Genomic DNA, 13,178 nt, shown 5'->3' with positions numbered 1-13,178 from the left:
CACAGGCTTAGGACGTATCATGAACTTCAGAAGCAGCCTCTGACCTCTCCAGCCCCATGTTGTGGGAGTGAAGGGGCCTAATCAGGGTCATCTCAAAAGAGACAGCAAACAAGTCTTCAGCAAACTCTTACAGCAGGCTGACTCTCCTTCGAAAGACTCTGGTCTCGGCTTTCTGACAAGCTCCAATCATTATGAAAATCAGTTTGGACTGGGTTTCCTGTTGTCACCAGAGGGACGTGGGCCTCTGTCATTCCTGGCTGGTGGAGGCCCCGTCGTCACCTCTGACCTGCATGGAGAGAAACACCTGCCCTGCTTCTCTCAGGGGCTGTCACTGCTCCAGCATCCACCCCTCTGCAAGCCTTGGCCTCGGCCTCCCCCTGCAGGTCCCACGGGCGATCTCTGCAGGGGCATTCAACTTCCCACTGCCCTGCCCCTCCCACGGCCTCTAAAATCTCTCTGGCTCCTTCTCCGCTGGGCTGGTTGACATTTCACAATCTGGAATGGCTCAGTGTCACTGGCTATCTCGGGGATTCCGGCACACCAGCTGATCCTAAATGGTAAATCACACCGTCCACGGAGCCACTGTGATCAAATGTCCCTATCCACGGGACATCTGCTTATCCTTCACGTCCACCTCTGAGGTGAACCTTTTATTACAACGCAGCTTGTGTGATAACATCTGTCTGTCTGATGAGATTCCCGATTTGGCGACAGCTCAAAGCCTTTGATTGTGGTTGGTAGGGTCGGGGGTGGTCAACCAGAAACAAAAACAACAGCAAAAGAACGAACTCTTCCCCAAAGCTTAGGTAGGAGAGAAATAAATTCTACAAGGTAAGTACCCAAGAAAGTCACGCACAGCAGGAAACCATGACAGGCGCCAAGGCTGAGAGCTGGAGGGCCACGTCAGGGCATTCTCACAAAGTTAATGAGGGAAAATGAAGTTCTGGAGACGCCAAAGACGTTAAAAGCCAACATTCACTTCAAAGGGTGCCCCTTCATCCAAAAGTTCAGACCGCAGCATGCAGTTTTAAAGAGAAAATAAAAATCTGTCACACTTTCGAGGTTCTTTCAAATAGCAGACAGAAAGGAAGGCCTGCCAAGGGCTGCTTGGGGTAAGGAAGACACAGTGTCTGCCTTTCAGGCAGCTTTTCACGTGGAGACCTTGCACCTCACCGAGAGCTCAGAAACCCCACCGACTCGAGGGCTGGCTGCTCACCAAAAAGAAAATTCACGTGAGACACATGACGCTGTTTCACACCATCCCTCCAAGGTCAAAGCTTTTCACCGAAAATAGAGAAACATGGTCTGTCGGAACAAACACGCACCTATTAGGCTATACACGATTTTAATATTCCGGTGGCAAAATCCAGCCTCTAGAAACACAACTCAATGGAATTCTCAGTCTTAAGCCCCTGGAGGAGAATTTGAGTCCCCAGAGGCAGCTGTGGACATGAACTGTGAGGAGCCAGGATCATGCAAGGGTCCAGCTGCCTGCGCCCTGCACCCTCATTAGTGTAAGACTGGTGTACAGCAGCCGTGCAGTGCTGTGGAGGGCCCAGTGCTCCTTGGGTCATCTGTGACATCATAATGCAGGCAAAGCCCTAATGCATCTCAGGACCAGCCATTCCTAGAATACTGGAAGTCAGAGGTTACCCAGAATATAAAACCTGCCCTCAAATGGCAAATATATTTGCATATCAGAGGTTAAAAGCAATGTCAAAGGAGGTGCTTAGAAACAGAAGTGTGGAAACTCTCAAAGCTCCAAATTTCCACAAAGGCTTCAAACCGACAGGACAGGTGCACCTTCTCGGCCCCACCCAGGCAAGCGCTGCAGCCACAGACAGCAACATCTTCTAACCCAGTGCGGCTCTGCTCACCGGGCAAGTGCGGGGCCCACACATATGCCTCAGCAGGCCACGTTTCTTTTATTGATGAGTTTATCCAGGAAACAGTCCAACGAGCTGAACAACGGGGGGTGCTCTTGCATCTGCAGCCCTCTTTTATTATTGAAAATCAAGAACCAAGAGCAACCTATTTCAACACCCCCCCATCCTGCCTGTCACACATGCACACACTCTTACACCATCTATAGACTTCAGCCTTGCTGCTAGGCCCAAGGCCACGCCCCCCGCAACACACACACGCACGCGCGCGCGCGCACACACACACACACACACACACACACACACACACACGAAGGAGACTCACATCCCAACTGCATCCCACAGAGGATGATTCAACCCAGGCCCTCTGCATTTTCATGAAGGTTACAAATTGAATTAACCCCCGAAGCCATGGCGGGCTCCGGTCTCCATCATTCTAGTGGGCATCCGACAGTTTCAATGCACAAGAACCCAAATAAGTTCATTTCTCATTCAAATCAGGTTCTGATTGGTCGATAATCATTTAAATATATCTTCCAGCAAATCAAAGAGATCCACAGGACGCACTCAGAATAAGTTTAAGCACCTGCTCCATCTTACCTGGCTCTCTAACAGTCTCTTCCCTTCTGACTTTCCATCGCCCCTTAATAGTCCTGAGGATCTCTAAGGAGATCACTAGCAGAATCACAGCATGATCAGCCAGCTTGGGAGCTTAGGCCTGACTGGGAGAAATGATCACAGGTAGCCTTCTCACCAGGGGCTGGGATGTGGGATCCTCATTTACAGAACGAATATCTGGCCCAATGGCAGGGACCACTACATGGCTGGCTGGATGCCACGTACCCACCCCTTCCACCTGCATGTGGAGTTCTGATGTACATGAGGCAGGGCTCAGGGTGACATAGAAGAGCGTGTGCATCCAAGAAACGCACACTCCCAACAAGGACCATTTGAGTCTACTGAGCCTTTAAAATATCATCTTTTTCAACCTATAACGTTCTTTTCTTCTTCCTGTTTCCAAAGAGTCACACGTTCCTTTGCATAACAAGATTAAAAGTAACATCTAAACTCACAAAAAGGCCAGGCGATCAGATGCACTGGGGCCTCTGACCCCTCGCACACACCGACGTGCCAACCCTAGGGACTGTTTGCTGTTTGGAGAGCCGGGGCACTCACACCTCTATTCTCTAAAGGAAGAAAATGCTCTTTCCTTTTCAGTACCAGCAAACGCCCATTTTCAAAGCATCTGAATTCCTAAGTTTCCTTTTTGCACCATCGACGCCAGCCATCCCTCTTGCCCGGGCTCCTTGGTCTTAGAAGGCCATTGTCCAACTGACAGGGTGATTACCACAACCTGCAAATCTACGAGCTCTTAGCCACCAATGTTACAGACCTCACACCAGCAACTGCCACACAAGAGTGCTTGCCGACTCACCCGTAGGACACAAGAACGGATGATGACTCCTCTTGGTACCTATTTATGGAGTCACACCTAAGCCACCCACAGATCTGCACATGTCCCCAACATCATGGTGACCACATGCCTCCACTTTCTATCTTCTACTTCAAGACCAATGGCCAAATTCCACAGACGTTTCCTCCTCCAACGGGTTACGGCCAAGGCCTCCAAGACAAGCCCAACACCAGGTCCACAGGCAGAGGCACCCATGGTGGGAGAAATTGACCAAACAACGAAAGCTCATGGCAGACTCCACAAGCACTCCCAGACTGGGCCTCGTGGCCGTGCTGCCAGGACTACGACCTCCTCCCCGAGAGTCGGCGCTCTCCCCAAGCAGAAAGATACAGACACCTGTGTCCCTACCTCAATCAAGAAGTCCCCGGTCCTTAGTCCGGCTTGCCACGCCACCCCACCTTCATCCACGGACTCCAGGTACTGCAGGGCTGGGAACGCCGGTGTTGGTGTGAATTCTTCAATGGGTGTGTCAGCTGGGAAGACAAGCAGCACCTGGTTACAAGCCTGGGAGATGTTTTCCAAATTCACATTGCCTGACCTCCCCAAGGGACCCCGGGAGGAAGTGGGCCCGCACATCTCCCATCGCAGGTGGCTGGTCCAGGCCAACTCTCCCCCAGGAATGGCTTGAGACTCATACTCATGGGCCGATGCAACTCAAGCAATGAGGTCAACTGCACCTTGGTGTCGCCATCATATTTCTTGGCCTCTCTGCTGAAACCACGGGATAATGTGCTCTGTGGTACATGTCTACACGCCTGTCATTTTCTTTAAAAGCATCAGTGACTAAACATTTTCGGTTCTAAAAATGGAAAAGTTCCTCCCCTGCCACACAGAGCTACAGAAACACCACACTAAACCACTTGCCAAATTTACATCTACGTAGACTCGCAACCAAGGGAATTCAACTTGGAATGCGGACGGAACATCACGCTGACCCAGTGGGTGGCTACGGATTTGGAATCTGCTCATGAGTCCCGTCTACAGGGACCCCAGGCCTCTGTGATCACTCTGTGTGTGACCAGTGTCCCTGGGCACTGGTGTGTGTGTGTGTGTGGGGGGGTGCTGAGCCACACTGCCCAGCACAATGAGGCTCAGCTTCTGGGGCCCACACAGCTGCCAGGTGCAACTCCAGGGCAGGAGACGGACTTTCCTAGGGAGGCATGAGTGGCCGGGGGTGGGTGGGTGTGGAGATGAAGATTCCAGCAGGGGGAGGGGAGAGCAAATCACACAGACAGGCGTGGACGCTCTCACAGAGACAGCTGCAACTGCTCTTTCTCTCTCTGGATAGCTTGCTATGGAGCTGCCTGAGTCTGAGGCAGGTGGGCACGCCAGCCGGGGACAAGGCCTCCTGCAGCACAGGTGCAGGACCCCTGGCACAGCACGTAAGCCCTTAGATGAAACTTCCACATGGCTGAGCCACACACGCGGTGGGCGGATGTCCCCTCTCACGGGGAGGCGATGCCATTTTGTTTTCTTTTGGAGGGGAAGCTGTGCGTGCAGGGCGGCTGGCGGGTGTACCGCCATGGACGGCATCCCTGAGCCTCCCACGACGGGCCACGTAACGTGTGTGCTGCCGGCTCAGTCCATGGCAGAGGGGACCATCTTGTCACATTTTCTTTGCAAAGTCACCTTAGAGGCAAGCACACAAATGCTCGCTGCCCTTGGAGCCAAAGCCCACTCCCAGAATGGGGCAGTTTCTAGGTGCCTGAAACTCAGGCCTGGGCAATCCTGGGGATTTGAGAGCCGGAGCTCTGAGGGCAGCCACAGTCTGGCTCAAGTAGAACACAAAATTTTAACCACCCCATCATTTAAAAACAAAAGGTAGGAGGGGGCAAGGGGGAGAGAAAACCCGTTCAGAACAACGTTGTCTACAGAAAATTAAAAACATTCCTCAAGGAAACCCTGACGCTTTCTGAGTAAAGCGCAATGTGAAAGAACATGGTTGTCTAGCAACCAAGTGCCCCCAGGAAAAATGCTTATTTAATGCTTATTCCTGAGCCAGGAACGTTTTGCATGCAGGCGTACAAACACACACACACACACACACACACACAAACATGGGAACATATTCAGGCTCGGAGCGGCTGCTCTTACCTTTGGCCCCTCGAAGCACGAATCCAAAGCCCTCATTGTCTTTTTTCTGCAGGACCACCGTCTTCTCCTCAATAATGCAGTCACTGTAGAGAGAATTCCGGGGACAGCGACCATTATTGTAGCCCGTCATCATCACCGCGGCCGCTCCTCCGCCGGGGACGTTCATCATCATAGCCAATTAATCACCCCAGCTCGCCAGATCCAGGCAGCATGGAGGAAAGGAGGCAGCGAGGGTGCAGGAGGAGCGAAGGAAGAGGGGGGTGGCTACCGGGATAGGCGAGCGTGGCACAATGAGACTTGCAGGGTGGGGGCAGGCAGAGCCGGAGCCAGCCGGAGGAAGGAGTCATACATGGTGGGGCGGCTGCCGGAGGGATGGCTGAGCTGCAGGCTCAAGGGGGGCTGGCCAGGACGCCGCCCAGGGCAAAGAAAGTAAGTGGCCCGAACGGCGGCGGCGGCAGCGGCGGCCTCAGCAGCGGCGGCGTCGGGAATGAGCTCCTCCGGCTTGTCCCGGCCACACGCATCTTCCAGCAGAGCCCGGGAAAACCAGCCAGAGGAGAAATGAGGCAGCAGTTTTGTTTTGCTTTTCCTTGAAGGGGGTTAAAAAAAAAAATAAATCAAATCCTATCTGCTCCCCGCACGAGCCGGCAGCAGGCACCAGAGACGCAGGGACCTGCGCGTCGCATCCAGCGCCCCCTCCCTCTCCCGTCCCGGCGCCGGCGGTGTGCGGCAGGCAGGAGCCCCCACAATCATCTGACGAGCCCACAGTGCGCCCGCCCGGCGGCTGCCTGGGCGTCATCCCGCGCAGAGCATCCGCAGGCTGGGCTGGGAGCGGGCGGGGAGCGGGAGGGGCTGGGGCTCTCTCTGCAGCCCCCCCTCCAGCATCACCCCTGCCCCGTGGCCGGTGGGTGAGGCCGGTGGGTGAGGGGCTCCCTGGCAGAGGACTCAGGACATTTCGGTCTCAAAGCCCCTGAGGATACTGGTCCTCTGTGGGGATGATGAATCCATTGCTGGGGGAACTGGAGGGGGTATGGGCTGCCCCTTTGAGATGACAAGCTAGAGCCACACTGCTTGCCTCTTGCCATGGCATTTTTTTTTATTTTTAAGGAAAGAAACCAAAAAAGCTCCAACTTTGCGCTAGCTGCCACAGCGTCCTCTCGCTTTTCCTGCTGGCAGTCGCCACATGACCATCCAGCCCCTGAGGCACCCAGAGTGTGTGGGATGTGAACTGCTCAGTGAGCCTCCAGGCTGCGGCTGAACTGTCCTCCACCTCCACCTTCTGGGTGGCCTGCGGGGGCAGAAGGGGAGTGAGATGAAGGCCTGCCGGCACCCCGCTAGGATTCTGCTGCTGCCCGGAAGTTAGTGGGGAGCTGGGAAGGCCTCTGCGGAGGGGACCGGGGAAGGGAGGGAGGCAGCGTGGAGGGAGGCCTCTGCAGGGTCTTGCGGGGCTGTGTGTGAGCCTCAGGGGTGAGGAGAAAGGACACCAGGCCAGGGGCCCAGCCGGAAAAAGCTGCAGATGGGCCCTGAAGAACCCAGCAGGCCCCCATCGCACAGAGGGAGTCCTGGGGACACAAATCTCAAACAGAGCCACGTGCTGATGGACTCTTGGTCCCAGAGGAGTACGGGTCAGCTCTGCCTGGCACCAGCACCAGGTTCACGGTTTACAGGAAGCACAGGGCCTCAGGTGCAGCCAACTGGCGACAGCACAGCCACCCCGGATTGGGGGGGCCCCGGGAAGGAGGAGGGATGGGGCAAATGTGGATGACAGGGCTCGGCGTCCTGGACAAGGGATGGGCAGCGGCCCCTCAATCCTCCCATTTTACAGATGAGGCTGGTGAGGCTCAGGTCGGAGGACCCAGCTGGGGAACACGTGCTCTTCTCGCCACTCCACACACCCACCCCTGACGGCATCAGAGGGTTGTGCATGGAGGCATGCTGGAGTGACCCCGTCTTCCCGGAATAGCCGGGCATGGGTGATACCTTCACAGCCGAAGACCAGGACAATCCAGGTGACTGGTCACTCTCGTCTCAGCAGCTGGGACGGGGGTTCTGGCCCTGGACCTTCCTTCCCCTTCCCCCTCTCCAAAGACAGCCTGCTAAGTGCAGGGAGCTCCACTCTGGGGAGCTCGGTCACAACTGTGAGCTCCTCTTGGCTCCGCCCCGGAAGCCCACTCGCCCTGCTCAGGGCCACCAGACAAGGGCTGACACATGGTCAGAGGTCCAGGACCCCGGGAGTCTGGGGGTGAGTTCACGCGGCTGTTGTGGCCTTTAGGAGACGATGGGGGTCTCTAAACCTCAGTTTCCCTACACAGCAAGAGTGGGTAAGAACAAACCGACAGGCCTCTTGGGATCACCATGGGGTCAGATGAGGCCATGCCATGCTGGTGTGCTGTAATAGGAAGCCTCAGGGAGCTGTCCCTGTAACGGCTGTCATTAACCTCCAGCAGGCCTGGTAGTCGGCCAGGACCCCGCAGCCCTGAGGAGGCTGATGGGGGGAGAGCTGGGGCTCTCTTGCCATGGATTTAGGGGCCCATGAGGCACTGATGAGCAGACCCCCTACCAGGCCCCTCGAACTGTCTCCACGGGCCCCCACAACCAGAACACAGACTTGTGCCTCTCACGGGAAATGCCTTCTAGTCACCACCCGTTTCCCCTCTGAACTTCTGAAAGGGGAGTCAGTCCGGCCCCGCCCCATGGCTCACTCACGGCCGGGCAGGCGCAAGCTGTGTGACCAGCCTGTGTGTCTCCTTCATGGAAGGTTCTCTAAGGCCCCGGTTGTCAAAGCCAAGAGCCTCTGCTCAACCCTCTTGTGCACCTGCTCTCTGCAAGAGGAGCTGCCGAGGGTGACAGCCTCCCTGAAACCCTGGAAGGATGATGCCGAACCGTGGGGTCTGGATCTCAGTGCCCTGCACTCTTCCCTGGGGACACATGGGCCGATCAAGTCCATCTCCACCCAGCTCCAAGGGGAACCTGTCACGCGCTCCAGGTGCTCACTTGCACTGCTGGGCAGCTCCCTCCTGCAGTGCCCAACACCACCCAAACCTTGCATCTCCAAGATGATCCAGACCACTTCCTGCCAGCATACTCTGTGACAGGGAACTTCTTAAGGCCAGGGGGGCTGCCCAGACACTTGCTAGCTGTCTCCCACAGACTAGAGAAGGGCAGGGGCATTCCAGTGCGGCGGGTGGAGGCACCCACTTTGGCATCACATAGAGCGTGGTTCAAATCCCAGCTTTGCTTTGACCCTGAGGTCACTGACCTGCCAGGCCCCAGAGCCTGCTCTGCAAAATGAGAACAACAGCAAGATGTGCCTGATGGGTCCTGAGTGGGAGGCCGTGAGTCGTCCATCCATGCCTCAGAACCAGCCCCAGCAGGCAGCACGTGTTCGTAACTCCAACAGTTACGAGTGGGATCCCGGTCTGCACACGCCACCCTCTCCTCCCAGGTTCCCTTCCTCCTGCAGGGAACCCTCCGATCTCGACATCCAAGGCTAAAACCTTTTCAGTAATTCCTGATGCACCTGAGAACTTCCTTTTTGAAAGTTAGAGACGGGGTTTTGCTCTGCCACTCAGGCTGGAGTGCAGTGGTGCCACCACAGCTCACTGTAAGTTTGAACTCCAGGCCGTAAGCGATCCTCCTACCTCAGCCTCCCAAGTAGCTGGGACTACAGGCACACACCCTCATGCCCGGCTAATTTTTAATTTTTTTGTAGAGACAGGGTCTCACTGTGTTGCCCAGGATGGTCTCAAACTCCTGATCTCAAGGGATGCTCCCTCCTCGGCCTCCCAAAGTGCTGGGGTTATAGACGTGAGCCACCACACCCTGCTCCCTCTGATAATTTTCTAGCCCACACTTGTAACTGTGCAAAGATCTTGCCCCAAGACTGTAATGGCCCTGTCCTGTTTACTCAGTAAAACACCAAACTGCTTAGTCTCTGACATTAAGAAGGACTGTTTCTAACTTCTGTTTCCTGCATTGTTTCAGGATCTAAACAGCCCCTGCTTCCCACCCACTATGACCCCATCTCACTTTCACTCACAGACAGACATGGGTTTCAATTTTAACCCAGACATTGACCACCTTGACTACTTACAGCCTCAATTTCCTGGCCTGCAAAGTGGGGGAGAAACATCTGGCTTGTAAGGTTGAGGAGGAGCCAGTGAGGCGGTGCCCAGTGAGTGCCCCATGAGCAGGGGGCTCTGTAACCAGGGAAAGCTGCTCTTTTTAGCATCCCCATCCATCGTGTTGAGCTCGGTGACCCTGAAGAAAACGTCCCCTCTGAGCTTGTCTCTTGGCAGGGAGGGGACATTTTCTACAGGGTCAGTGGGGACAGTGACCTCATCCTGCAGACCATCCCAAATGCCCACAGCACCCCGCATAGGCCAGGTGCCCCATGTGCGCCCACAGGGCATGCAAAATGGGTATGAACTCAAGTCAGGAGCAGAGCAGGGAGAAACAGATGTTGGGTGGGAGGTGGGCAAAGGATGACTGCAGGGTTTCCAGTAAAAAGGCACCAGAACAATCCCCGGATTCCTAGTTAAACCCAGAGGGCAAACTCAGTGCTGCAGAGGACCTACTGCATGCACCTGGCTTGGCCCAGGAAGTCAGAGAGGAAAGAGAAAAGGCAGCCCCAGGCCCTTAGAAACTTTCAGTGTTTTGAGGAATTCAGGAAAAGCAATGGGACACTCCAGAAGAGTCATTCCTTGAAAGGAGCTGCAGTCGCTGTGTCTGAAAGGTGGAACTTGGCAGCACCCCCCATCCCCATGCAATCAGACAGGGGGACCTCACATGCAGGCCTGAGGAAGCGGCCCTTCTGGAGACAAGATACCCTCAAGCTCCTGCTGGTTCATGAATCTAAAACCTGTCCCAGGATGACAGCTGCGGCTGGGTCTGGAAGTTGTGGCATTGAGTTCTGTGTGCTGCCCCAGAACTGGGCTGACGCCCCTGTGAACCAGAGTCTGTCCTGACCTCGGCCCCTGCCAGCCTGCCCTGCCCCTGCGCCAGCAGACCCACTCTCCACATGCAGCTGAGACGCACTGCAATCCAGTTTCATGGGGAAACGACTGAGGCACCTGCACGTTCCCCACACTGCCGCTGCAACAGCCTTCTCCAAGCCTGTCTCACCCCCTAACCCGCTCACTGACCACGTGCCTGAAGTAGGCACTGTGGGCTCCTTGTAAGCAAATGCCATGCCCCGATCCTCTGAGTCTCTCCATGCAACACAACATTGACCCGTGCTTATTGACTGAACAAAAAATGTAATCCAGCGGTGCACTCTCCAAAAGTTTTCTAAGCTAGGTGGAAGGGCACTTTGACACTCCCCAAATGTACCCTCTTTTGCCAACATCTGCCTGCAGCAGGAGCTGTGGAAGGTGAAGGGGGTGGACAACCAGCCCCACCAAGCACAGCTGTGCAGGTTGTGCACTGTACAACTATGGAGGAAACCATTGCCATCATGGCCACCACAGCACACGTACCAATGGTAATTTCGGCACAGAGGGAAGAAAAACGTCTTAAGGAAGGGGCAAGCACCTTTTCCTAGTTCACACAAAGATGGGGTCTAGGCGGCCCTGGCCATGCCGCCATGGAGAATGCAAGAGGTATTCCTATGGTAGCCATATTGGCTTCCCAGAGACACAATTACCTCCATGTTGATGCCCTCCTGGGAGCCACACGGAGGAGAGAGCATCAAAGGTTTGCCTGTGTGTGCTCGCCCACGGTCCCACTGTACGCTGCAAGAGAGCTTGTGGAATATACTTGGAACACTTAGCACCTTGAAGCAAGACAGGAGGGTTGTGGGGACCCAGGGACGGCCACGCAGCAGACCCCAGAGATCTCTCCCCGCTGGCAAGCCTGAAGATGCTCCTGGTGTCTGCCTTGCAAGACCACAGGTGGCCATACACCCTGTGGCTTTTAGCAGTGGCCTGGGTTCCCTTTCTCCCAGCGGGCGCCATGACAGACCCACAGGGAAGGCTGCACTTTCCCTGGTCCAGCAGGCAGCAGGTGCCAGCGATGCCAGTTGGCATTTAGGATCTGTCAGTCACTTTAACAAGCTCCCTTGGCAGCAGCACCTGATCCTGGAGGCAACGTCAACTTGGAGGCACAGGAAGCCAAGCCTGAGCTGGCCCAGACGTATGGGCCTGAGGGGCTCTGGGTGGCTCTGTGTGCCTCCCGACACATGGGGTGGATAGACGTGGACATTTTAAACTCTGAACACCAGTGTTATTGGGGTAGACCAGATGGCTTTACTCATAGCTCTCGGGATCCCAGCTGGGTTGGTGGCCCCGTCTGGTGACAGCTTTAGTTCTTCCTTGATCAGCTGGGACTGGGTTTCAGTCTCGGCCCCAAGTTCAGAAGTAACCGGGGCCAGCGTCAAGCTGCCGTGTAAATCGGTGAATCAATCCAGCTGTTACGTCCTGAATACCCACTGAGGGTCCAGGGATGAACTCCTGGGTGCTGGGCATTTAGGAAGGAACAAACCAGGCCCAGTCTGGCCCTTACAGAGTCGTCTGGTGTGGTCCGTTGAACCCACCCAAAAAGACTGGGTTTTAACATACCCAAAAAGATGTGTTCAATTCCTAACCCTTGGCGTCTGTGAAAAGTGACCACCTTTGGAAATTAGGTCTCTGCAGGTGTAGTTAGTTAAGGGTCTTGAGTTGAGATCTTCCTGGATTGAGGGAGGGTCCTAAACCAACAACTGTGTTCTTATGCGAGAAAAGCAGAGGAAGGTCGACACCCAGAGGCAGCACAGAGGAGGCCACGGGAAGGTGGAGGCGGAGGCTGGAGTGATGCGGAGGCTGGAGCGATGTGGCCTGGCCGAGGAGCACCGAGGACTGCAGGCCAACAGCAGAGGCAGAGGAGGAAGACCCTCTCCTGGAGCCCCCGGAGGGAGCGCAGCGCTGCTGTCATCTTGGTTTTGGACCTCTGGCCTCCAGGGCTGTGACAGAAGTGGCTTTTCTTGTTTCGAGCCCCCTTGTCTGTGGTGATCATTAAAGCAAAGGCTGGGCAAGTGAGGACGATAAACATCAATCCGCGGTCACAGACACGTGTGCCTTCAACAGTGCAGGATCTGGTTCTGTGAGAACCATAGGGGCACCTGGAAGACTTCCTGGAGGAGGAGGACTGAAGTATACATAGGAGAATGGGTTGGGGGACTGGGGAGGGGACAGGAGAGAAAAGAACATTCCAGACAGAGTGGGGCTGGAAGGTAGGCAGCCGGCCCTCATGTCTGAAGGGCCGTGATGAGGCGGGAGGGCAGGAGCAGCTGACCTCATGGGGATGCAGACGTCGGCTGCCTACTCACCCAGGGCAGTCTGGGGACACAGCTTGGCAGTGACGCACGAGTGCAGGTGTCAGCAGGGCCGTGGTCACTCACGCTTTACCCAGTTTCACCCAAGAAGGCTGAAACCACAGAAAAGCTGTTGCCCTATGGCTTCTCCTGGCGTTTTTTTTTTTTTTTTTCCGGTGAGGCCCAAATCCTCCTGGAATGACTCAGGGTCAACTCACACCTACGCCAGGAACTTCCATCCAATGATCATGCTTCCATCTAAACAATTCACAAGCACGAGTCGGCTGCTGCTGGCTGAGGCGGCTCCCTGGCCATCAGCGTGAACGCTGCTGCGCTCCTGCCTAGAGGCTCTGGCTGTTCTCTTAAAGCGGCTGTGAGTGGTCCGCGGGGAACGGTGGACGACAGAGTTCCCACCCCTGCCTCTGCGCAGGGTGGGGCTTCC

The 13,178-nt window shown here is 55.5% G+C and overlaps 1 protein-coding gene across 8 annotated transcripts in view; it reads right to left on the bottom strand.

Annotated features, from left to right (window-relative positions):
• LOC105469739 (SH3 and multiple ankyrin repeat domains 2) overlaps positions 1–13,178 on the bottom strand; it is a 666,868-nt gene that overhangs the window by 193,685 nt on the left and 460,005 nt on the right. For all 8 annotated transcript variants that reach the window (XM_011721220.2, XM_071074114.1, XM_011721226.2 and 5 more), the window contains 2 exons: positions 5,452–5,534; positions 3,706–3,830 (listed from right to left, as the gene is read on the bottom strand). In XM_011721220.2, coding sequence (XP_011719522.2) covers positions 3,706–3,830; positions 5,452–5,534 — 208 coding nt within the window. The remainder of the gene's footprint in view (positions 1–3,705; positions 3,831–5,451; positions 5,535–13,178) is intronic.

Source organism: Macaca nemestrina, chromosome 12 (genome assembly GCF_043159975.1).
Source record: "Macaca nemestrina isolate mMacNem1 chromosome 12, mMacNem.hap1, whole genome shotgun sequence".
Taxonomy (NCBI): Eukaryota; Metazoa; Chordata; class Mammalia; order Primates; family Cercopithecidae; genus Macaca; species Macaca nemestrina.
This window is presented reverse-complemented; position numbering and strand designations above follow the sequence as displayed.